The sequence below is a fragment of the Medicago sativa genome, chromosome 7, assembly GCF_051527215.1.
Source record: "Medicago sativa cultivar Bolivia chromosome 7, Bolivia_mono, whole genome shotgun sequence".
Lineage (NCBI taxonomy): Eukaryota > Viridiplantae > Streptophyta > Magnoliopsida > Fabales > Fabaceae > Medicago > Medicago sativa.
In genome coordinates this window covers 26,215,000-26,240,939 of record NC_140755.1, presented here as the reverse complement: position 1 = coordinate 26,240,939, position 25,940 = coordinate 26,215,000, and the positions used below count along the sequence as shown (strand labels likewise).

Here is a 25,940-nt window from a genome sequence, read left to right as displayed (position 1 = left end):
GCTTGCATAGTAAATTGCATGGAAAAATTTGTTCTTGCGTTGGCCTAGGACTGCACCAACAGCATAATCAATTGCATCACACATAAGTTCAAAAGGTAAATCCCAATCGGGTGCAATGATTATTCGTGCAGTCACCAACTTGGTTTTAATCAAAGAAAAAGCATTCAGACATTCAGAATCAAAATTAAACTCATTTTCTTTGACCAAAAGGTTACAGAGGGGTTTGGAAATTTTAGAAAAGTCTTTTATGAAACGCCGATAGAAACTGGCATGCCCCAAGAAGCTCCTTACTCCTTTAACATTAATAGGTGGGGGAAGTTTCTCTATAACCTCTATCTTAGCTTGGTCCACCTCAATGCCTTTAGCACTTATTTTATGCCCCAAAACTATACATTTGGTTACCATAAAATGACATTTTTCCCAATTTAAAACAAGGTTAGTTTCAGTGCATCTTTTAAGTACAACATTTAAGTGGAACAAGCATTGATCAAAAGACTTACCAAAAACAGAAAAATCGTCCATAAATACCGGCCTCAATGTTCTTCTCAATCATGTCAGAGAAGATGGAGAGCATATACCTTTGAAAGGTCGCCGGTGCATTACACAGCCCAAAGGGCATCCTACGATAAGCAAACACCCCAAATGGACAAGTGAAGGCAGTCTTCTCTTTATCTTCCGGAGCCACTGCAATTTGATTATACCCCAAATACCCATCCAAGAAGCAATAAAAAGCTTGGCCAGCCAATCTCTCAATCATTTGATCCATGAATGGTAATGGGAAGTGGTCCTTTCTTGTTGCGGTATTCAACCTCCGGTAGTCTATACACATTCTCCAACCAGTGACGGTCCGGGTGGGTATCAATTCATTTTTTTCATTAGCCACCACTGTCATTCCTCCTTTCTTAGGCACCACGTGAACTGTACTTACCCATGAGCTATCTGAGATAGGGTAGATCATACCTGCATCTAGTGACTTCAGCACCTCTTTCTTCACTACTTCCTTCATGGTTGGGTTAAGTCTCCTTTGAGGTTGAACCACCAGTTTGTATTCAGCCTCCATGTGTATTTTGTGCATGCAATAAGCTGGACTAATACCCTTCAAATCAGAAATGTTCCACCCCAAAGCTCCTTGATTGTCTCTTAACACCCTAACTAATTTTTCTTCTTCTAAAGGTGTCAAAGTATTGCTGATGATTACTGGTTTAGAGGCATCTTGGGTGAGAAAAACATACTTCAAGTGAGAAGGGAGTTCTTTTAATTCTGGATTTTTCTCTCCTTCTCCACTCAAAATAGGAGCATCTATAGAGTAATTACCCCCTAATTCTTCAATTTTTACCGGTCCCAACTCTTGCTTGCTTGCCTCAAGTTACTTGACACAATCACTCACTTCAAGATCTTCATCAGCATCACAATTTGCTATAGAATTCATAATTGCTCGTTTAAGAGGTTGTGTTGGTTGAGGTTCACGAGAATCATCTTCAACTATTTCTTCAACAACGTCAATCCGGTAACACTTTGGGTTTTCATCTTTGTGCTTTATCGCCTCAAATATATTAAACACGACTTGCTCGTTATGGAATCTCAACATTAGCTCTCCTTTCTCAATATCAATCAAAGCACGACCAGTTGCAAGGAATGGTCTTCCTAGTATGAGTGGCATTTCTTCATCTTCAGCCATATCTAAGATCACAAAATCTGCTGGAAACACCAAGTCATTAACCTTGACTAGCACATCTTCAAGTATACCGAAAGGATAAGAGATTGACCGATCAGCTAAAGTAATGGTCATTCTTGTTGGTTTTGGTTCACCACACTTAAGCTTCTTCATCATTGAATGAGGCATCAAATTGATACTTGCTCCTAGATCACATAAAGCTCTATCAATGTCTACCGGTCCAATGGAACAAGGGATAGTAAAAGCACCAGGATCCTTCAGCTTAGGTGGCAGCTTCTTTTGGAGAATAGCACTACAATTCTCTGAAAGTGCTATGTTCTCATCATCTTTAGGCTTCCTTCTTTTAGTTAACAAGTATTTCATGAACTTAGCATACAATGGCATTTGATCAAGAGCTTCACCGAAAGGAATATTCTCCTGAAGTTGTGAGAAAAGTTGCACGAATTTCTTGAATTGACCTTCATCCTTTTCTTTCTTTTTGGCTAGGTGAGGGTAGGGAAGCTTCACATATGATGGAGTAACTTGCGGTTTATCTCCATCTTTCAAGATTTGACTCTTCGACTTCCTCAAGATTGAATCTTCATCTATCAATTTCTCACTTTTTTCTCCCTCAATTTTTTTCTTCCTTTCATTTTCAACTACTCCTTGATCATTTTCTTTTTCAACTACACCTTCATTATTTTTTCAACTTCACCATCTTCCTCTATCTCTTCTACTAAATCATCAGCTTTCTTTGGAGCTTTTGGAACTAAAGGTGTTAAAACCATTTTGCTCCTCAATTCAATAGCATTACAAGACTCATTCTTAAGGTTATCTTTAGTGTTACCTGAGAATCCGCCTTTGTTTTGTTCAGCCAATTGCTTAGCTAATTGCCCCAATTGAGTTTCAAGCATCTTCCTGAAGGCTTCATTGTTCTTTCTTTCAGCCTCTTGACTCTTCTTCATCTCTTCAAAGTTGCCTTGAGTCATCTTCATAAAGTTCATCATAGTTTCCTCAAGAGCTGAAGGCTTTCTTTGTTGTTGTTGTGGAGGAGCAAGCATTTGAGAGTTCAAAGCGTTGTTATTCGAGTAGCTCAAGTTGAGATGCTTGTTGATTCCTGGAGTGTAGTATTGATTTTGCCTCAGATATCCTCCCATGTAGTTAGCTTCCTCACTTGATCCTTCAGGTACACATTTACCATTGGGATGTTCTTCACCACATAGATCACACTTGATTGCAGCTACTTGTTGTTGCTTGTGAGCCAAAGTGAAGCCTTGAAACTCCTTAGTTAGAGCCTCTATTTGTTTGTTCATGGCTGCCTAGTTAGCTAGGATAGCAGTTTGTTCACTCACCCCAAACACTCATCTTTCTTTCTTTTTAGCTTCAGCACGATATTCATTACCCGCCATGTTTTCGATTAGGGCTTGAACTTCATGATCAGTTTTACTCTTAAGACTACCTCCCGCAGAAGCATCTAAGAACATCCTAGTGTTTGGTGTTACCCCCTCCGTGAAGATTTGAAGGTATTGTTTCTCCGTGAATTCATGATTAGGGCATCTCTTAAGAAGCAAATTGAATCGCTCCCAAGCATCATACAACGACTCACCTTCTCCTTGCTTGAAGTTAGAAATCTCCATCTTCTTTTCCCAATATTTAGACATCGGGAAATATTTCTCTAGGAACTTCAGCTCTAACTCTTCCCATGTTTGGACAGTCCCGTTTGGTATTGTTAACAACCAATATTTTGCTCTTCCCGTCAAGGTGAAAGGAAATAGCCTTAGTTTCTTTTGTGCTTCAGTCACGGTGGCTGGTTGCACACAAAACTCACAAGTTTCAGTAAAGCGGCTCAAGTGTTCATATGGGCTCATAGCTTCAGTCTCATCAAACTGTTTGTCTCTCAAACCGTTGAGCACGGTGGTCTTGATGTCAAAAGCAACGGGGTTAGCTGGTTGAAAAGTGTGGGTCAGTTGACCGCGATGAGTTGCTAACCCATAGTCTCCTAGCTTAGGTCTCGGTGGTACAGGTTCTCCCATGATAGCAGATTCAGGAGAGATTTGCTCCGGTATTTGTTCTCGAACACCCGGTGGAACGGAATGAGACAACCTTTGCAACCGGACAGCTTTCCGGAGTGCTCTAGCAGTCCTTTCTATTTCTGGATTGAATTCGAGATCGTCAGAGCTCACTTTACCTCGCATAAACAGCAAAATACCTTAGTAGCACTGTACAATACAAAGTAATCAAATGAATACTGAAACAAAAAATTTAAAATAAAAACAAAAAATTAAATTGCAGAAATCCTAAATTATAATGTAATTGCCTTGTTGAAATAATTCAACAGTCCCCGGCAACGGCGCCAAAAACTTGATATACGTTTGGCAAGTGCACCAAATACTATCGAAGTAGTAAAAACATCGATCCCATGAGGACTGTTTTTAACTTCAATAATTCGATCGCGTTATAGAAATAGGATGTGTAAAGATTATTTTGTTTTGCCACTAGGCAGTAGATTTGGTTTGATTTTATGAAATCAAGTAACAAAAAGTAGATTTGATTAAGAAAATATGGAAAGAGATTAGATCAGGTCCGTCGAATCCTCTATGTTTCCCCTAATTGGTTACTGCACCTATTATTACTAATGATTCTCTAGCTTTACGATAGTTAACAATTTAACCCTAATCAATCCCTTGAGTTAGGACCCTCTTCTTAAACTACTGCCCCTAATTCCTTAGGTGGTCTAATAATCCTTGAAGGTTTTACGAACGTTAACCAAATATCACTAAGAAACGATTATCCATTCCTAGACTAACCATGTTTATTAGAACAATTCAATTTGGTCTAAGTCGAAAGCTATGGTCAGTAGTCATCCGTTCTCACTAATTCATGTTATATTTGATCAGGATATAAAAAGCATTAAGAACAATTGAATTGAATAAAAACTAGAATATCATTAATAAATAATAGAGTTTCACAGCAACATATATCAATTAGGGTTACAAAGATTCATCTCTGACCTAATCTCTAAGAGATTTAGCTACTCATAATTGAGTTTACAAATAACGTAATCAATGGAAGAATTAAAACATACATAAACTGGGTTAGAGATGATGAAGTCCTCTCCTCTGCAGCCTTCTGGGTGTTAAAGTCGCACTTTAGCTCTCCAAAATCGTAATCCCCTTTGTTTGAGACTGACTTCAGTTTAAATAGGCAATTCTGCTCGCCGAAAATCGTACCACGATGACAAAAATCGTACCACGATTAGTCCATTAAACCCTAATTTCCTTCCAGGCCCTTCTTGCAATTGTATCACGATTGGTTGCATCGTACTGCGATTAAGCTCCTTCAAAAACATGCGTTCTGACTTCAAGAAATCGTATTGCGATGGTGAAAATCGCAGTACGATTGGCAGCTTGCAGTTGTTCCAATTTTCTTGCTTTCAACACCTCCTGGGTACTTTATATTGCTTAGAACTCTATCAAAATGTCAAATTAAGTCCTAAAAATTACGTAATGACAGCATGTCATCAGGATCTTCAAGAAGGCGGAAGACATTCCGATGACTGAAGAGGTTAAGGTGTGTACTTGTGGAGCTACCTAAAATTCATAGCGTAGTGGGAAGCAAGAATCTTCAAGAGGCGGAAAACATTCCGATGGTTGAAAAGGTAAGGTGTAAACTTTTGGAGCTACATGGTGTAGTGGGAAGCAAGGGAAAGAGCAGCATGGTGGTTGATGTTAAATTGACATCATCACTAATTTAGAGTCAAGGTGGAAATTGTTGTGAAAGTGACTCAAAATTGAAGAAATTGGGGTTTTGATGCTATCAACATCGGTGGCCAAATTTTGACTCTGTTTTTTGGTTTTTCATTCGTGAATTTTCGGTGGCCGAATGGATGTATTCGGTGGCCGAATTTGATAGTAGGAAATAAAACAGAATCGTATTTTCGGGCTTACATTTGCTCCAATTTTATGAGAGATATTTTCACTATAAATATAGGCTTTGTATCAGAGTAAACCTTGAGATAGAGGGGGTTGAAACAAGGGTTTAGAAAGGCAACAACAAACATTAGGGTTTGAGGGTTGACTCACCTTGGGAAACACTATTACGATTGAGTCTCTTGGTTACGGAAAGAGATTGGGACTTTGGGTAGAATTAGGTGGGAGACTTATTCTTGTAACCCATTGATATCTCTTTTGTAAAGTTACTCATCATTATAGTGGAACGGAGGGCTGCTCTCTCCCCTAAACTAGGTCAATTTGAACCGAACTGGGTAAACAAATTCTTTTGTGTTCTCTCTATCTTTCTCTCGTTGTTTTCTACTTTGTTTTGGTTGCTTAATTATCAGTTGCTCCACACATGTATTTATTGGTGCGATTTTTCATCGAATTCACAACAAACACTCAAGATAATGAGAAGATCCACAAATCATGGTGAAAATCTAAAATCTGACCCCACTTCATCACAAGTCATCCCAGTCATATGAGGAACCTGCATTTGCAGAAAAGAAAGGCTTCAGCCACAAAATCACTTGTCTCAATGAAATAAATGAAGGCAGAGACTTGAAAATGATCTTATAAGTGCATATTGTTTTCAATCGTGTTTCATGCCTCAATATTAAACAAGTAAAAGCTAAAATTAGAATTTAAAGAGATATGGCAGGACAGTTATACAAAAGTTCTCCAAAAAAGTAACTCAATGAATTGGCTAAGTGCATTTTTTAGAGGAAGTATGCCTTCAAATTATGAAAGGAATCTATTTATATCTATCGAGAAATGTTATTCTTTACCGAGCATATGGGAGATGAAAGTGAGGAATGCTTACATGGGTCCTTGTTTTTTTTTTTGGTGGTCTGGGTTTGAACCTCAGACCTTGCATATATTATGCATTGTCCATACTAACTGAGCTAAGCTCGCGTGGACACATGGCTCCTTGTCTACTACTAATAAAATAAAACTTAAGTCCACCATTTTGTCTAAAATGTCGTCGTTTAGACCCTTCATCTCACTAATTTCGTGGTCTTCATGGATAATTTGCTATTAAATAATTGGAAAAAACAATGTACTGTAGCATAAATATATGAAAGTAATTTATTCTCTTCTATTATTATATGAATATAGGAAAACAATTTATTATCCTCACAAATCTCACCATCTTTTTTCTAATATGCCATCGATTAATCTATTCATCTCACTAATTTGCATATAAAATAACAAAAATATTTACTGGATACATTACATTAATGTTTATATATATTTTAGAAACATTATATTCAAAATTTTATCATATCGACTTTCAAATGTACAACGGGTGCGGTGCAAATATTTAACAAAGTTTTACATATAAATAAAAATATATATTTAATAGAAACACTACATTAATGTTCATAGTTTGTAAATATTCACGGTTTTTCAAAATTTTATGAAATTGGTACACAAAAATTTGCTACTACGAATATAAGCAAATGAAATTCACAACGGATGTGATGTAAATATTTATTAAATTTTTTCATATAAGAAATATTTTTTAATTGAAACATTACATTAATGCTGATAATTTTTATTTAATATTTATGAACATTTTACAATATTATCAATGTAATTATTTTTATAATAATTATTCAATGTTACCGGTCCATGCAGATACACGAAAAAGAATGTTATTAAAATAAGGAAATTTAAAATCTACCAACAATATAATTAAAGAGATTTCCGTTTTATTTACTAAGAAACATTATTTATTTTTAATTTTCTTTTTAGGAATTTTGAAAATTTAATTAGTATACTTTGCTAGTGTATAATTATTTTACACATGTATCTGATGATATATCGTCACGCAAATTGATAAATATAAAATTATGAATTATCATATTCATTATACTTAATGTGGCAACACATTTTTCTTTTTCTTTTTGCCAAAACAAAGTATATTAATTAATTATTCATTTAATTTTTGTATTTTACCAGCGAAGAAACATTTTTTTAAGAGCAAGGAAAAAACATTTTTTTTTAACCAAAAAAAGAGAAAAACATTGAAAGAAAGGAAATAACGGTTTATTAGTGCCCACTGGCACTGCCCATGTATTGTGTCAAATGCAGTTATGCAACTTAATATTTGTTGACTTCTATTATTAACTAGTTTAGATACCCGGCCTTCTCTGAGTTAATTATTATAAACAACGTTTTATGCACATGCACATACATAGATTTGAATAATTCATCTCACTTTGAACACCGGATGTAGTAGCCTATTATAATCATATAAAATTAAAAAGTGATTTTTTATAAAAAAAAATAAATAATAATACTAAAACGATTTTAAGATAACCGACCTTCGTTGTATTGGTCAGTGGTCATTGTTAGCAGACAATTTAGAACATTCAGTTTGCAATGGGCCCTTAAAATAATGAAAACGATCATAATTAATTTTTGTTCAAAATCACCCTACAATAAAAAATATATCAAAAACATAATTGATATTAAAAATATAATTAATTATTATTCACAAAAAAAATCACCACTTTAATCTAATATGTTCCAATTTGTAAATCCCAATAGTGTTGCTTATCAATGAATCATCAAAACACAATCTTGATACTGTGAAACTTTTCAGCCCCATGTTGTTGAAGAAATATTATTTTTTCACCCGAACCGTGAACAAAAATTTACGTTCTTTGAAAGAGTTGATTTTGTCTAAGACTAAGATATACTCCCTCCGGTCTCAAATATAAGAAAAGATTCCTTTTTTAGGTTCATTGAATAATTAATGTATTTGCTTTACAATGTAGACTAGATACATTAACTATTCAATGAACCTAAAAAAGGAATCTTTTCTTATATTTGAGACCGGAGGGAGTAACTCATAAATTTCACCATGATTGTCATGGAGTAAATTTTAATAATGAATTCTTTTTTTTTTTTTGGTTACGAATTTTAGTAATGAATTCAGAATAACAATATCAATCAATAAATGAAATTTAAAATAAAATAAGTGTAAATTTAATATTTTACCTTTGCAACATAAGACTCTTTAAGGGCAGCAACACTTTTCTTCAAAAAAATTGCACTTTCACCGTCAAATATAACAGAAATAGCTTAATTGGTCTGATCAGTCACCTTATTTGGAAGGTTATTATACCTATTTAAATCACACCAACATCAACATGAGTCTAAGTCTTGGTAACTCTATAATTAAAAGGGTCATGTTAACCAGTGCCCCCGGGGCACTGGTTAATGAAGCCAAAAGTGGAAACTTTAAGTCAGAAAAGACAATTTTTTATGTTTTTAATGCAGTGACCGCACAACTTTCAATGCAAAATATTACTATATTTGACTCTTAACCAGTGCCCCGGGGCACTGGTTAACATTTCCCTAATTTAAAATTAGCATAAAATGAAAGAACTCCGATTTTCCAAAAAAAGAAAAGAAAAAAGAAAGGAATTTGTAAGTACCTAAAGACAAATGACGCATAATCATCCTCAAATCTCGATCAGTGATATCAATCAACTTCCTCTCTAACCCAACAAAACAATTCTTTGATGGACATCCACGATAAGATCGTTGTGATTTAGAGAATGTGCGTTTGGCAATACCATCCATATCGATTAAATCAATCTGGTCTCAATCTTTGAAGTTAGGCATTCTCCACATTCTAATGATTTTAATCTTGAATCTTCATGCTTTGCATTTATTATTGATGGTTATGCTATTAATGAGGTCAGATTTTGTAGCCATAATTTCTGAAGAAAAACAAAAGAATGATGAAATTTATGATTTTGTTATTTAGAAATCAGAATTGAATGAAGGTATTGCAAGTGTGTGTAAGTATCATTAAAAAAAGAGTTAGGATCCGTTGACACCAGGTGTCAACGGATTTGTTGACACCAAATCCTGACCGTTTAAATTTTTAATCGAGCGGCTAACAATTCATCTACATGATAACTAGAGTGTACTCCTCCTGCACTTCATGTGTTGATTGTAGGTTTTTTGTCTTCATATGTTGTTGGTGATTACGTTTTGGTTTACCTCCCTCTTCGGTTTCACTTCTATTCCAACAAATTCTTATAGGAATTGTGATTGTCTCTTTCCCCTTTTAATATCAATTTGCATTCTAAGTTACAAGGAAAAGCTGATCGAAGAGGGTATGAGGTAATCAATTACTAAACGTGAAATTTGGACAAAGGCATTTACGTTGTGGTAGTGCAGAGGAATGTTCCTGGACAAAGGTTATACCCTTTCTTTGACAAATAAAAAAAGCATGCCTGTAGTACAAATTTTTAAGTTCATGACAGAAAATTATGTTGTTTGAAAAGTTGTCTTCAAAAATCAAAAAATAAAAATAACAAAAAGATGAAAACATGTTATATTAAAAAGTAGCATTAAAAAGTGGTTGATATATATATATATATATATATATATATATATATATATATATATATATATATATATATATATAAGAATCTTTGGATTTTCGTTTGTGCTCAAAATACGTGAATATGTGATTGACAAAAACTCATTTATTAAGTTAACATTTGCATTAGAATATGAATGAAGAAGCAGACTGTTTGGCTAATCACGGGCGGACATTGCAAAGTTTTACTTCTTGGGTAGACATGCCTAGTTTTATTAGGGCTTCTTTTGTACAGAACCTGCTTGGTTTGCCCTCCTTTTGGTTTGTTACCTTTTGATTTGGTGGAGTCTTGGCTGTGTCCCCTCCATCTTGTAATCTCTTTCTTTCAGTATTATATATTTTGGTGGGTTAGCTCCTTGCTACCTTACTCTTTTGAAAAAAAAAAGAAAAAGAATATGGTACTAAAAGATAATATAATAACTAATCGAATCCCTTTTTTCCTCAAAAAGAAAAATTAATTGAAGAATACGGTGCTAAAAGATTACATAGTAATTAATTGAAGTTTCTTTTCCTAAAAAAAGAAACTAATTGGAGCCTTTTTATCATAAAATAAGATCATCTATGTAAATTTTGTTGAGATATTATATTCGAAGAAAAAACCAATTTTAAAAAATACATTTTTTTGAAACAAATAATGCTAAAATTGAATTAGACATTAATTAATTAGACCAAAAAATATTTAAAAAATAAAGTGAAGTATTTAATTCCCTAAAAAAAGTGAAATATTTAAAGGATATGATTTTTTTTTGAAAGGATATTTAAAGGATATGATTGAAAGTATTATATTTTTTTTAAAATTGAAAGAACGATTGAAAGTATTATATGTAGTTTTTTGAGATATTTCTGCTACAAAAAATATTAGGATAAGATCAAAAGTTTGTTGAGATATTTATGTCAAATAAAATATTTATTTTAAAAAAAAATCAATTATTGAGAATAAACGTGGAAGTGACATGTGACATAAAAAACCTTACTTTATATATATATACTAGTTTAGAGCCCGGCGTTGCCCGGGTTATATATTAAATAAGTTTGTGTGCACGAATACACATGTAAGTATATTAAATTGAATTTATTTAAATTTACAATTATAATAATATCTTAAAAATAAATATAAATGGTGAGATGAATATCCAATGCAAGAATAAAAAGTGTAACAAAATAAATAATGAATTCGTCCAAGTGGAATGAGTTTTGGGTCACTTTAAACATGTGGTTATGAGTTTGTTTCGTGGCTCATGCGTATGAGGAAAAAAATTGATTGAAAGAGAAGAACCCATCTTTTGTGCCCCACCGATTCTTTTGTGAACCTATATCATAGTTATTCAAAAAAAGTATAATAAATGGTAAAAGACATATAAATTATTGATTATAGTGACAAATAAAATATTTATTGTGCCCCACCGATTCTTTTGTCAAATAAAATATTTTTTTTAAAAAATAGAAAAATAATAAAAATATTGAGAATAAACGTGGAAGCGTCACGTGACATAAAAAACCTTACTTTATATATATACTATTGATTATTGATTGATTGATTAATTTTTCTTAAAAAAAATTGTTAATTAATTGTTATAGTGACACGTTTTGTCGTTTGTATTAAAAATTTGATCAAAAAATTGATCAAATTTCTTTCTTTCTTTCTCTCTTTTTTTCATCCTCTCAAAAAATTGTTAATTAATTGTTATAGTGACACGTTTTGTCATTTGTATTTAAAATTTGATAAAAAAAATTGATCAAATTTCTTTCTTTCTTTCTCTCTTTTTTTCATCCTCTAAAAAAATTGTTAATTAATTGTTATAGTGACACGTTTTGTCATTTGTATCAAAAATTTGATAAAAAAATTGATCAAATTTCTTTCTTTCTTTCTCTCTTTTTTTCATCCTCTCAAAAAATTGTTAATTAATTGTTATAGTGACACGTTTTGTCATTTGTATTAAAAATTTGATCAAAAAATTGATCAAATTTCTTTCTTTCTTTCTCTCTTTTTTTCGTCCTCTCTAAAAAATTAATTTTTTTCACCATTTCTCATTCGGATATTACGCACCATTTCTCCTATATAAGAATGGCTTTATTCACTTCGAGAACAAACCCTAATAAAGTTACTTTCAACAGCAACAAAAAAACTCTAGAAGTTTTTCTTCTTCCTAATCTTCTGACGTTGAGTTTTTATTTTCATGGATTCCATCAAAAGAAGAAAGATCATGGCAAAAGAACACGGAGGACGTGCCGTGGGAATAGATCTTGGAACAACCTATTCTTGTGTTGCCGTGTGGCTTGATCAACACCAAAGAGTTGAGATTATTCACAATGATCAAGGAAACCGAACAACGCCTTCTTTTGTTGCTTTCAACAATGAGCAAAGGTTGATTGGTGATGCTGCTAAGAATCAATCAGCTACTAACCCTGAAAACACTATCTTTGGTAAATTTCTATTTCTATTATCTACTGCTTCATGAATGTATTTAGGTTTCTTTAGTTGTTGGTTTGAAAAAATTGCTTTTTTTGTAAAGATTCTTGATTCAAATTTCTATTTCTTTATCATTGTTAAAATCATGTATTGAAATTGGTCTTTAAACAAACTACTCAAATGCAGTTGTATAAAGATTCTTGATTTCACGATCGAAAACATTTTCTTTAAAACCCTGATTAGTATGCAATTGCTATTTTAGTTGGAAAAATGAATGATGGGAATTTATTATTAATGTTATTTTTTCAGATGCTAAGAGGTTAATTGGAAGGAAGTTTAGTGATCCGGTTGTTCAGAGAGATATATTGTTGTGGCCATTCAAGGTTATTTCTGGTGTTAATGACAAACCTATGATTACTGTTAAGTACAAGGGTCAAGAGAAGCAGTTTTGTGCTGAGGAAATATCTTCTATGGTGCTTACAAAGATGCGAGAGGTTGCGGAGGCATATCTGGGGTCGCCGGTCAAGAATGCCGTTGTTACTGTGCCAGCTTACTTCAATGATTCTCAGCGAAAGGCCACCATAGATGCTGGTACTATTGCTGGCCTTAATGTCATTCGGATAATCAATGAACCTACTGCTGCAGCTATTGCATATGGCCTTGACAAGAGAAATGACCGTGATGGTAACCGAAATATTTTTGTTTTTGATCTGGGTGGCGGTACTTTTGATGTGTCTATCCTCACAATTAAGGGTGATGTCTTTGAAGTAAAAGCTACGGCAGGAAACACTCACCTTGGGGGCGAGGACTTCGATAACAGAATGGTGAACTATTTTGTTGAGGAGTTCAAAAAGAAGAATAAAGTGGACATTCGTCGGAACGCAAAATCCTTAAGAAGGTTGAGAACTGCCTGTGAGAGGGCAAAAAGGATACTCTCTTTTGCTTTTGCTACCACTGTTGAGGTAGATGCTTTATTTATGGGAATCGACTTTTCTTCGTCAATCACTCGTGCCAAATTTGAGGAACTTAACATGGACTTTTTCAATGAGTGTATGAATATTGTTGACACCTGTCTCAGGGATTCAAAGATATACAAGAATGATATTGATGATGTTGTACTTGTGGGTGGCTCGTCTAGGATTCCCAAAGTGCAGGAACTATTGCTAGAATTTTTCAAGGGGAAGGAATTGTTCATGGGTATCAACCCAGATGAGGCTGTTGCTTATGGTGCAGCTGTTCAGGCTGCTATTTTGAGTGAAGGCTGTCAGAATGTCCCGAACTTGGTGTTACGAGATGTTACCCCATTGTCACATGGTGTTGCTGTAACTATTGAAAATTTCATGGATGTGGTGATTCCTAGGAACACTTCCATACCTGTCAAAAAAACAAAAAGATATTCTACCGCTCATGATAACCAGTATGGAGTCATGATCAGGGTTTATGAGGGTGAGAGACCAAGAGCTACTGACAATAATCTGCTTGGTTCATTTGGGCTTCGTTGTATTCCAGCTCCCCGTGGCCATCCCTTCGATGTGTGCTTTTCGATTGATGAAAATGGCATCCTAACTGTTACTGCTAGGGAAATATCTACAGGCAATATGAACAAAATCACCATAACCAATGACAAAGAAAGGTTGTCAATGCTCGACATTGAAAATATGATTAAAGAAGCTGAGAAATACCATGTGGAAGATATGCAATTTGTAAGAAGGGCCAAGGTAATGTGTGCATTAGATTCTTGTGTTTACAATATGAAGAACTCTTTAAAGAAGAAGGATGTTAATCTGATTCTCTCCCCTCAAGAAGTTGTGAAGATCAACAATGCAATTACTGTTGCTATGGATTTGCTTGATAAGAATAAGAAAGAGAGAGAAATAGATGTTCTTGAGGGTTATCTGCAGGAGCTGGAAAGAATGTCGAAGCACCTTATATCCAAGACTAATAATTTTATTTTTCTTTGATAAGGTTTAAAGTGATGTCTTGCTTTTGAAATTGCTGAATGCAGACCTTTATTTTTATTATCATTATCTAATAGCATTGAAGTTTATGTTAATGTTTGTGTATTGTAAACCATGCTAAGGTACTTTAAAATGTTTGTGTTTGTGTATTATCATTATGCAGACCTTAATGATTTGGCATTAATTCATTCTCTTAATTATAAAGAAACTGAACATCAAATATAAAACGTTGACCGTGAGTGTCCAGGCTGCTAAGGTACTTTAAAATGATTTGTATCTGTTGCTTGATGTTATTCCAATGATCTAATCTATGTATGTTATATCTATTATAGAAAGTTTATTAAATACATTTTTTAACAGTAATCTTAATTCGAACGATTGGTCCAATATCACAATTATGGCAGTATAAGAAGTCACAAAACCTTTAATATTAACACGAACACATTCAGATAACTTTATATTCGATTTCATGGATATTAAAACAAACCTGATTCATTCAACAATGATAGGTCTCTCTTTCTCTGGCACAATGAACTAACAGAAATTTGACTCAACCCTGACACTGAAAATAAGAGTGATTAAAAGTATAGCCACATGTATCGATATAATGTTGGTGGCGAACAATAACACGTTTCAGATATTGGACATGTCTTCGATGTCAAGGAATTATTGCAATCCAATTATTCAGAATGATCTGATGTTATGGCCCTTTAAGCTTATTTGAACGATTCTCAGCTTAAAGCCATCAAAGAGGCTGGTGCCGTTGCCAACCTTGATGTAATTTGGATAATCAATGAACTAACTGATGCTGTTGCTTTTTTTTGCATATTCGCGTTTGCATAATCAATGCTCAGAAGGTTAAGAACGTCGTGTGAAAAAAATAAAATAATATTTGCGTTTGTTGTTGATACCACCATTGAGATAGATGCTTTCTTTGAAAATATCGATTTTTGTTCATCGATAACTCGTACGCAGTTTGTGGAACTCAATATGGACCTTTTTGCAAAGTGTATGGAGACAGTGAATATGTGAATATGGGCCTTTTTACCAATGATGCAGCAACTATTCCAACGGGAAGGATATGTTAAATGTATATTTTTAACATAGATGCTGAGGTAGACTCTGCTGAGAAAATCATGAGCACGATTGAAGAATCTGAGAAATACAAGGATGAAGATGAAAAGTACTAGAAAAAAAGATCAAAATCAGAATATTGGTTCTTAGCTTCACAGAAAAGATGAATTAAAGATCAATTTTGCAGTTTCAAAGCCCAAAATTTTACTTTATTCGAGCCAACAGAATAAGAAAGAGGTGTTCAAGGATTGTTTGAATAAGTTGAAGAGTATCGTAAAAGCCACTATCCAGATTGATTAACTAGTAATTTCCGATTTTATGCGTGTGAAATTTGAAATAATTATGAGCCATATTAACTAAATGTAGTTTAATGTTAGTTTACTTCCAGTTATTGAATTAATTAGGGGCCTCTTAGTTGATTTAAATAGTTTAGGGACTAAATTAAGAGGGATTGATAGTTTAGTAACCAAATTGCAGATAACCAATGCAGTTTCTTAATTTAATCAAGGTTTCAAAGGGTGAGAGAAAAATCTGCTAGGTTTCTGTTACTGCTAAGGAACAATCCACCGGAAATACCCCCAAACTTATCTTTAACTTATCTTTACGGGTGTTTATCGGTGTTTTTGGTAAGCAGTCCTAGTTTTAGATTAATTGCTTGCATGATCAATCTAGAAATTCTAGAACATATTTGTGCAATTATTTCTTAGAAAAGTTTGAATATTCATCATGTTCATAATTTTAAATACGAAAATAGATGAATATAAATGTCTCCTTCGACAGAGTTGAAATGGTTTTCAAAATTAAAAGAAATAAAACTTCAGAAATGAAGGTAAACACCTTAAAAGAAAAGCATTTTTATTGCATATAGATGAAGATCGGTACATCAAATCATACATACATTCTCTTTTTACTCTTTTTTAGATTTAACTTGGATACTTTGAGCCTAAAGGATTTTGTATTTTGATTTGTAACCCTTATTTTCCTATACAAAGCTACTAAATATACTAGTAATAAGTAACTAAAAATAACAGTCACAAACTACATGCCTTTGCACATGTTTTGCAAATTCTTGACAAGCTCCCACATGTCTTCGACATTTTGATCTTGGTTCTTCATGAATAATTTGAATTTCCTTTGTCGAAGCTAAAAGACTTTGCAACCTCTGTTGAGGCAAAATCCCTAATTGATTTTAAAGATAACAAACCTTGATAATTAAGAAATTAATGGACTTTGATTAATTTCTTGGTATTTAACTTGTGCTCTTGAGTGGTTAACTAACACAGGAACAAAGTTTAAATCATACCAAGAGACAAGAAATCAAAGGACATAAAGAGTTATGAACCCAATCAGAGTTTAGAAAGTTAAACTGAGTTCAGAAGGTTGGACGGAGTTCTGAAGGTTGTTCGGATGAACATCAAGAACCAAGCCTAGAAATTCATGAACAAAATGAAGAACATGCAAGGTTTATGTGACATAAATAAAAGCCCAGTAAAGTACATTGACTAAGATCAATCAAGGAATAAAGGGATTTATTTCATTAAAGTCAAAAAGGGCATCTTCAATGTTCATTCAAGACTATGAACATTTGAAGTACAAAACATTAGGAATATTCCATTAAGAATATCATCCTAGATATTTCTCATACTGCACTTCATAGATGTTTCACTATTAGGATTTGATTACATCAAATGAGAGTCTTACAAATCATCCTAAGTGAAACAAAAGGAACATTCTGAAGTCTCTTGAGTTCAGAAAGTTCAATCCTGCTCCATGCTTTTTCTGACATAAATAGTACAGTTGTTGGAAAATGAAAAGCAAATCTAAAAGCAAGATCTAGTCTGATTCAATAAGGATTCGACACATAAGGGAGTTCGTACTGTACAAAGCTAACAAAATCCCCTAAATTCATATGATATTCCAAGACAGATTTCTAAGAAGATTTGATCCAGGAACATTATGAAGTATGTACAACAATCTTCATAGTACAACCCATAAATTCATGTGATATTCATATGATGAAACCCAGAAACACATATGGCCTTCATCCACATAAACAAAGGAACAATATCCTGATGAACACAACAACATTCTGAAGTATTTCAGTTTACCCAGATTTTCAAGTAAAAGTTGGTGGGTCCCAAGACACATGGCACAAGACCATTGGTCACTCTCTAACGGCTACAAGAGGTCAAGACACTCTATAAATAGAAGTGGAAGGCTCAACATTACTTCCACCATTACAAAGCATACAAGAAAACAACATAACAATGTTTGAAGCTTTAGCAAAAAATTGAGCTCACAAAGATTCCAAAAAGTCTTTAAAAGTGTGAATCAATTCTCTCTTATATTTTTAAAGATAATCTTCCCTCTCCATGAAGAACCAAGATCAAAATGTCGAAGACACGTGGGAGCATGTATAGAAATTGCTAAAAATGTGTCGAAGGCATTTAGTTTGTGATTGTTGTTTTCAGTTACTTATTACTAGTATATGTAGTAGTTTTGTATAGGAAAATAAGGGTTATAAATCAAAATACATAATCCTTTAGGCTCAAAGTATCCAAGTTACAGCGAGAGAAAACAGTAACAAGAGAATGTACGTATGATTTGATGTACCAATCTTCATTTATTCAATAAAAATGCTTTTCTTTTAAATTGTTTACTTTCATTTCTGTAGTTTTATTTCTGAAAACCTTTTAAACTCTGTCGAATGACGACAAAGGAAAGCTACGCATGGCGAGGTGATCGATAAAAGACGCACACGATGGTGATGAGATAAACAAAGACACACACGCAATGGAAGTGAACTGGTTGCGCTTCAATTTTGAGAAATGAATTGGTTGCGCTTCAATTTTGATAAGTTCAACAGAGAGAAGCCGAAAATGTATGGACACATCGTTCGTGAAAATTTCGCTATTGTTTTAGTCGCGAGATTTAGCATTTTCCCATGTAATAATCATCTTTGTGCTGCATATTTTACATACATAGTTTCTGAACTAAATGATTATGGGTGATAATTTTGGGTTACCAAAGGCCTTGTTCTCGTCTCTAAATCGGATGGAATTAGAACGAACTTGAATAATTAGGATACCTGGAGTGAGTGATACCTTTTTGTGACTAACTAAGGTGAGAATATTCACGCATACATTAGTGTTCACAATAATAACCAACGATGGGGTACTAGACATGAATTTAAGAAGTTATTATCTAATGGTGGGGTATTTGTTCAACAATGTGACATTTTGATTTGCGGAGAGGTGAAATCTGAATCATGTGCATTATCTTTAGTTGAATTGTATTCTCATGCTATGCATTTGCGATTGTTGAATTGAAATACATGATTTATTGCAATTCAAAATATGGTTTGCATGTCTACTTTTACTATGTTGGTTAGTTGGAGATGACACTTTTGTCCAGATGGCTGTCGATCCATATTTTCTCCATGAAAATGAGAAAACCACATCGGTTTCATAAGGAAATTGAAAATGAAAATAATTTTTTTTACGTCAAGATTCAAAATCCCGATATAAATTCTAGTTTTTCCATTCTAGTCTCTGTCATAAATTTATATTTTGTTCCTAAGAAATGGAATTTTCTCCATTTGAATTGTATGCCATAACAGTGAATGATATTTTTTGTCAAAAAAAAAAAAGTGAATGATATTTTAATGTCTATCAAAGTGACCTAAAATAAGATGGAGGATAACTTAACTTTTTTTTTCGAAAGATGCAAAACTTAACTTATTAACACAATTAGATCACTTGTTTATTTATTTATTTTGGTTACAAATTATATCACTTGTTTGCTACAACTTTCAATTTTAAAAGCGTTCTTCCAATTCGTCAATTACATCAAACATTTTAGTAAGAGTTGAAGTGAACACAATCCAAATTTTAAAGATCCTACCGAACCAAACATTTTGCATCATTAGAATCAATGTTACATCATAGGCACACATATAGAATTGCCATCAATTTTATACTTTTAACCTCTTGTATGGTTGTGAATTTCATTACAAAGCACATCATATTACTCCCTCTGTTCCTTTTTAAGTGTCATTTTAGAATATTAACACTAAAATAACAAAGTGTATTTTTGCACCTTTTCTTGCTGTTATACCCACATTTTAATCCACCAATATATTCATATTTTTTTGCACACAATTTCGCTTTTCAATAAATTTAATAGGTTATCTATCTCTTGTAACAAACATTTGTTAGTTAATATTTTTCTCCAACAAAATCCTATTTTTTTCTTTCTCTTAGATATGTTCTTTTAAATTTTCAACAATGACTACTTATCTTGTTTATAACATTTTAACTATTCATGGAACCATTATTATAGGTAACAAAATTTTGTTTAAATTTCAAATAACAAGAAACAAACTTTGTTAAAAAAACAAACAAACAAACTTTGTTTAAAAAAACAAATTTTAGTTTTTCAAATATATATCATTAATTAGTTTTATTGAAAAAGATAAGAGTAATTGGCAAAGGGTATAATTGTCAAATCATACCTTTAAAATTCCAAAACGACAGTTAAATAGGAACAAAAAATCCACACTGGAGCGACATTTAAAAAGGAACGAAGGGAGTAATTAATTATTCTTTTGATTTTTGTATTTTACCAACGAAGAAACATTTTATTTTTCTTTCAAAAAAAACGAAGAAACATTTTTTTTTTTGGTACATAAGAAACATTTTTTTAAAAGGAACGGAAAAACATTGAAAGAAAGCAAATAACGGTTTACTACTCCACCCATGTTTTTGTCAAATGCTGTTTATGCAAATATTTGTCGACTTCTATTAGTCATTAATGCAGTTATGATTATTGATTTTTTTTTTTTGAAAGAAGTTATGATAATTGATAAATAATGACATTTTTAATTTTTCAATAATCAATTCATGGAATTGATCAATAATCAATTTTAATGCAGTTGTAACGAATTTCCTTCCATAACATTCACCATTTCACATTCGGATATTACGCACCATTTCACCTATATAAAAAAGACTTACAAGTTTACTTTCAACAGCAACAAAAAAACCCTACAAGTTTTTCTTCGTCCTAATCTTTTGACTTGAGTTTTTATTTTCATGGATTCCATCAAAAGAAGAAAGATCATGGCAAAAGAACACGAAGGATGTGCAGTGGGAATAGATCTTGGAACAACCTATTCTTGTGTTGCTGTGTGGCTTGATCAACACCAAAGAGTTGAGATTATTCACAATGATCAAGGAAACCGAACAACACCTTCTTTTGTTGCTTTCAACAATGAACAAAGGTTGATTGGTGATGCTGCTAAGAATCAATCTGCTACTAACCCTGAAAACACTATCTTTGGTAAATTTCTATTTCTATTATCTACTGCTTCATGAATGTATTTAGGTTTCTATAGTTGTTGGTTAGAAAAAAAATTCTTTTGATGTAAATAATTTAGAGATTTCATTTTAAAAGAAGGTATATTGTGTTTGTTTATCATGGTTAAAATCATGTCCTGAAATTGGTTTTTAAAGAAACTACTCAAATGCAGTTGAGTAAAGATTCTTGATTTCACTATCGAAAACATTTTTCTAAAACCCTAATAAACTATTTCTTTATCATTGTTAAAATCATGTATTGAAATTGGTTTTTAAAGAAACTACTCAAATGCAGTCTGTGTAAAGATTCTTGATTTCACAATCCAAAACACTTTTTTAAAACCCTTGTTATTAGTATGCAATTGCTATTTTAGCTGGACAAATGAATGATGGGAATTTACTATTAATGTTATTTTTTCAGATGCTAAGAGATTAATTGGTAGGAAGTTTAGTGATCCGGTTGTTCAAAGAGATATATTGTTGTGGCCATTCAAGGTTATTTCTGGTGTTAATGACAAACCTATGATTACTGTTAAGTACAAGGGTCAAGAGAAGCATTTTTGTGCGGAGGAAATATCTTCTATGGTGCTTACAAAGATGCGAGAGATTGCGGAGGCATATCTGGGGTCACCGGTCAAGAAAGCCGTTGTTACTGTGCCAGCTTACTTCAATGATTCTCAGCGAAAGGCCACCATAGATGCTGGTACTATTGCTGGCCTTAATGTCATTCGCATAATCAATGAACCTACTGCTGCAGCTATTGCATATGGCCTTGACAAGAGAAATGACCGTGATGGTAACCAAAATGTTTTTGTCTTTGATCTGGGGGGCGGTACTTTTGATGTGTCCATCCTCACAATTAATGGTGATGTCTTTGAAGTAAAAGCTACGGCAGGAAACACTCACCTTGGGGGCGAGGACTTCGATAACAGAATGGTGAACTATTTTGTTGAGGAGTTCAGAAAGAAGAATAAAGTGGACATTAGTCGGAACGCAAAATCCTTAAGGAGGTTGAGAACTGCCTGTGAGAGGGCAAAAAGGATACTCTCTTTTGCTTTTGTTACCACTGTTGAGGTAGATGCTTTATTTATGGGAATCGACTTTTCTTCATCAATTACTCGTGCCAAATTTGAGGAACTTAACATGGACTTTTTCAATGAGTGTATGAATATTGTTGACACCTGTATCAGGGATTCAAAGATATACAAGAGTGATATTGCTGATATTGTTCTTGTAGGTGGGTCATCTAGGATTCCAAAAGTGCAGGATTTATTGCTAGAATTTTTCAAGGGGAAGGAATTGTTTATGGGTATCAACCCAGATGAAGCTGTTGCTTATGGTGCAGCTGTTCAGGCTTCTGTTTTGAGTGAAGGCTTTAAGAATGTCCCCAACTTGGTGCTAAGAGATGTTACCCCATTGTCACTTGGTATCGCAACATATAATATGGAAAATATCATGAGTGTGGTGATTCCTAGAAACACTTCCATACCTGTCAAGAAGACAAATGGATATTTCACCCTTTATGATAACCAGTGCATTGTCAATTTTCATGTTTATGAGGGTGAGAGACCAAGAGCTACTGACAATAATCTGCTAGGTTCATTTGGGCTTCGTTGTATTCCAGCTCCCCGTGGCCATCCCTTCGATGTATGCTTTTCGATTGATGAAAATGGCATCCTAACTGTTACTGCTAGGGAAATATCTACAGGCAATATGAACACAATCACCATTACTAATGACAAAGAAAGGTTGTCAATGCGCGACATTGAAAAAATGATTAAAGAAGCTGAGAAATACCATGTGGAAGATATGAAATTTTTAAGAAGGGCCAAGGTAATGTGTGCATTAGATTATTGTGTTTACAATATGAAGAACGCTTTAAAGAAGAAGGATGTTAGTCTGATTCTCCCCCCTCAAGAAATTGCGAAGATCAACAATGCAATTACTGTTGCTATGGATTTGCTTGATAAGAATAAGAAAGAGAAAGAAATAGATGTTCTTGAGGGTCATCTGGAGGAGCTGGAGAGCATGTCGAAACAGCTTATATCCAAGGCTAATAATTTTATTTTTCTTGGATAAGATTTTAAGTGATGTCTTGCTTTTGAAAGTGCTGAATGCATACCTTTAGTTTTATTACCATTATCTAATAATGTTTGTGTTTCACATGTTACTCTTTTTTTCTTTCTTTCTGTTTTCTGTATTGTAATTTGTAAACCTTGCAAACTCTATTCTAGTTTTAGCAGCATCCTTCAAAGCTTACTTTAGGAACTGATCCTTCTCAGACTCTATTCTAGTGTTGAGTAAATAAGCTTTATGAATTGACTTGCCTCATCATGTTTATATGATTGATTACAAAGGGACATCAATTATAAAACATTGACCGTGACCTGCAGGGCCAATATGGTGTGTGAATATTTCCATTAACAGTTATCTTAATTCAAACGCTTGATCAAATGTGAATATTATAAGAAGTCACAAAACCATTCAGATAACTTTCATATTCTATTTCATGGATATTAAAACAGACCTGAATCATTCAAATGATAGGTCTCTCTTTCTCTTCTGAAATGAATGGCTAAAAAATACGAGGGGGCTGCTATTTAGTAGGGTCAAACTAATCTGAATGAGATCGTCATGCACGATGAACTAATAGACATTTGACACAACCCTGACCCTGAAAAAATAAAAGTGATTAAAAGTATAGCCACATGTATCTGTATCATGTCGGTGACAAAGAATAACACGTTTCAGACATTGGACATGCCTTCGATGTCAAGGAACTATAGTGATCCAATTTTTCAGAATGATCTAATGTTATGGCCCTTTAAGCTCATTCAGAATGATCCAATTATTTCTGTCTACGGTCCTCGTAAAGATTTGAGAGTTTGAAGAGGAAGTTTTGGAATCATCTGTCAAGAATGCAATTGCTGGAGCAATTGCCAACCTTAATGTAATTTGGATAATCAATGAACTAACTGATGCTGCTGCTCTTTTTGCATACGGGCTTCAAAGGAGAGGCACACTTGATATGTCTACTCATAATTAAAGTTGAAATCTTTGAAGGTAAAGACACTGCCGGAGGCACTTACCTTGGAGGAGAGGAGTTAAAAAGGAAAAAAACAAAGTGAACATTAGTGGGAGCACTAAAGCCTCTGAGGGTTAAGAACCTCGTGTGAAAAAGCAAAAATAATATTCACGTTTGCTGCTGATACCACCATTGAGATAGGTGCTTTCTTTGAAAAAGATTGATTTTTGTTCATCGATAACTCGTGTGTGGTTTGAGGAACTTAATATGGACCTTTTTACGAAGTGTATGGAGCCGGTGAATATTACCAATGGTGCATCAATGTTGGTTCTTAGCTTCATAAGCATGGTTGAAGAATCTGACAAATACAAGGATGTAGATGAAAAATACTGGAAAAAAGTTATACAAGTGAATGCTTTAGATTATTTTCTTTACAAGTTAAACAAGGCTTTGGAGTGTATTGGTTCTTAGCTTCACGAACAAAATGAATTAAAGATCAATTTTGCAGTTTCAAAGGCCAAAATTTTACTTTATTCGAGCCAACAAAATAAAAAGAGGTGTTCAAAGGACTGTTTGGATAAGTTCAAGAGTATCGTAAAAGCCACTGTCCAGATTGATTTACTAGTAATTTTTGAATTTACGCGTGTGAAATTTGAAATAATTATGAACTATACTATCAAAATATAGTTTAATGTTTGTTTATTTCCAGCTATTGAATTAATCTTTGTACTCAGTTTTATATCTCTGGTCCAACTTTTGCTAATGAAAATCAGAAATTTGTGCATTGTATTTTCCAGTGATGCTATTGTGAACGCAAGGGCCATGAGGAGGTTGGGAACGGTGTGCGATAGAGACGAAAGGACAATATTTTTTGCTTTTGTCACCACCATTAAGGTAGATTCTTTGTTTCAGTGCTTAAACTTCTTTTTATCCTTCGATCGTGCCAAGTTTGAGGAAATCAATATGGATCTTTTCAACGAGTGTTTGTAAACTGTTGAGAGTTGTCTTATTGCTGCCGAGATGGACATGAGTTTTATCAATTATGTTGTCCTTGTTGGTGGCTCCTCTAGAATTCCAAAAGTACAACTATTACAAGAATTTTTTAAGTTGATTTAAGTTCTATCCATTATGCCAAGATGGGCATGAGTTCTATGCAAGAGCATTAACCCTGATGAAGTGGCTGCTTATGGTGCGGCAGTGCAGACTGAATTGTTGAGTGAAGCCTTGAAATTTTATAGAAAAATTAATGAGGGATCGATAGTTTAGTGACCAAATTGTAGAAAAATCTGCTAGGTTCTTTTATTCTTGTTTTCCCCTTACTCCTTGCGGCCATCTTTTGATGTATGCTTTTTTGTTCATGAAAATTGAATCCTAACTGTTACTGCTAAGGAACAATCCACCGGAAATACCAACGAGGTAACAATAACAAACAACAAAGAAAGGTTGTCAGTAGAAGAAATTAACAAATTGATTCAAGAAGCTGTGTGTTACCGTGTCAAAGATCACAAATTCATAGTGAAGAACAAAGCAATGAATGCATCGGATCACTCTCTTTATAGGTTGAAAAATGTTTTACAGAATGATGATATTAATTAAAAGCTGTCCTCACTAGGAAAGGATCAGATTGAAATAAAAGTTCTGAAAGTGCTTGTTTATTTATAAACATTATGGCCAAAATGTGCTAGTTTATTTTTATCTAGTTTGATTTTTTTTTTTATAGATGTGCACAATTTCACTACTTGGATAGAGGACAATTTATGTCATTGAACAGCACCTATTTTCTAGATCACATAAAGTGCAAATTTAAAATTTGTAGCAGAGATTTTTTTGTTGTCCCTCTATCTTTAAATGTAAATGGAAGTCTCGTTTTGTTTGTGTAGGCATTTTGGTTACAAAACTATATAAAATACGTAGTTCATTAATCGACTAGGAATAAGTTCATGTGACATTATGTACCTGTTCCTTGAACTTGAACTTACCGAGCAAGGAGCTACTATCGTACACCATATGTGACCTCCAACGATTCAATGGAGCCTCTAAAAGTCCTTAGGGGTACATTGAG

At 33.5% G+C, this 25,940-nt stretch overlaps 2 protein-coding genes and 1 non-coding gene across 3 annotated transcripts; all 3 read left to right on the top strand.

Annotated features, from left to right (window-relative positions):
• Window positions 1-3,193: 3,193 nt before the first annotated feature.
• LOC146905214 (small nucleolar RNA R71) lies at window positions 3,194-3,299 on the top strand. Its single transcript, XR_015020988.1, has one exon. It is a non-coding gene; the product is annotated as a small nucleolar RNA R71 (small nucleolar RNA).
• An 8,953-nt stretch (window positions 3,300-12,252) lies between these two features.
• Window positions 12,253-14,517, top strand: LOC146905213 (heat shock cognate 70 kDa protein-like). The gene is made up of 2 exons (XM_085728102.1): window positions 12,253-12,478; window positions 12,774-14,517. The coding sequence occupies exons 1-2, from the start codon at window positions 12,259-12,261 to the stop codon at window positions 14,423-14,425; spliced, it is 1,872 nt and encodes a 623-aa protein (XP_085584228.1). The 5' UTR covers window positions 12,253-12,258; the 3' UTR covers window positions 14,426-14,517.
• A 6,099-nt stretch (window positions 14,518-20,616) lies between these two features.
• LOC146905212 (heat shock cognate 70 kDa protein-like) lies at window positions 20,617-23,112 on the top strand. The gene is made up of 2 exons (XM_085725544.1): window positions 20,617-20,836; window positions 21,275-23,112. Exons 1-2 carry the CDS (start codon window positions 20,617-20,619, stop codon window positions 22,930-22,932), a joined length of 1,878 nt encoding a protein of 625 aa, XP_085581670.1. The 3' UTR covers window positions 22,933-23,112.
• Window positions 23,113-25,940: the final 2,828 nt, after the last annotated feature.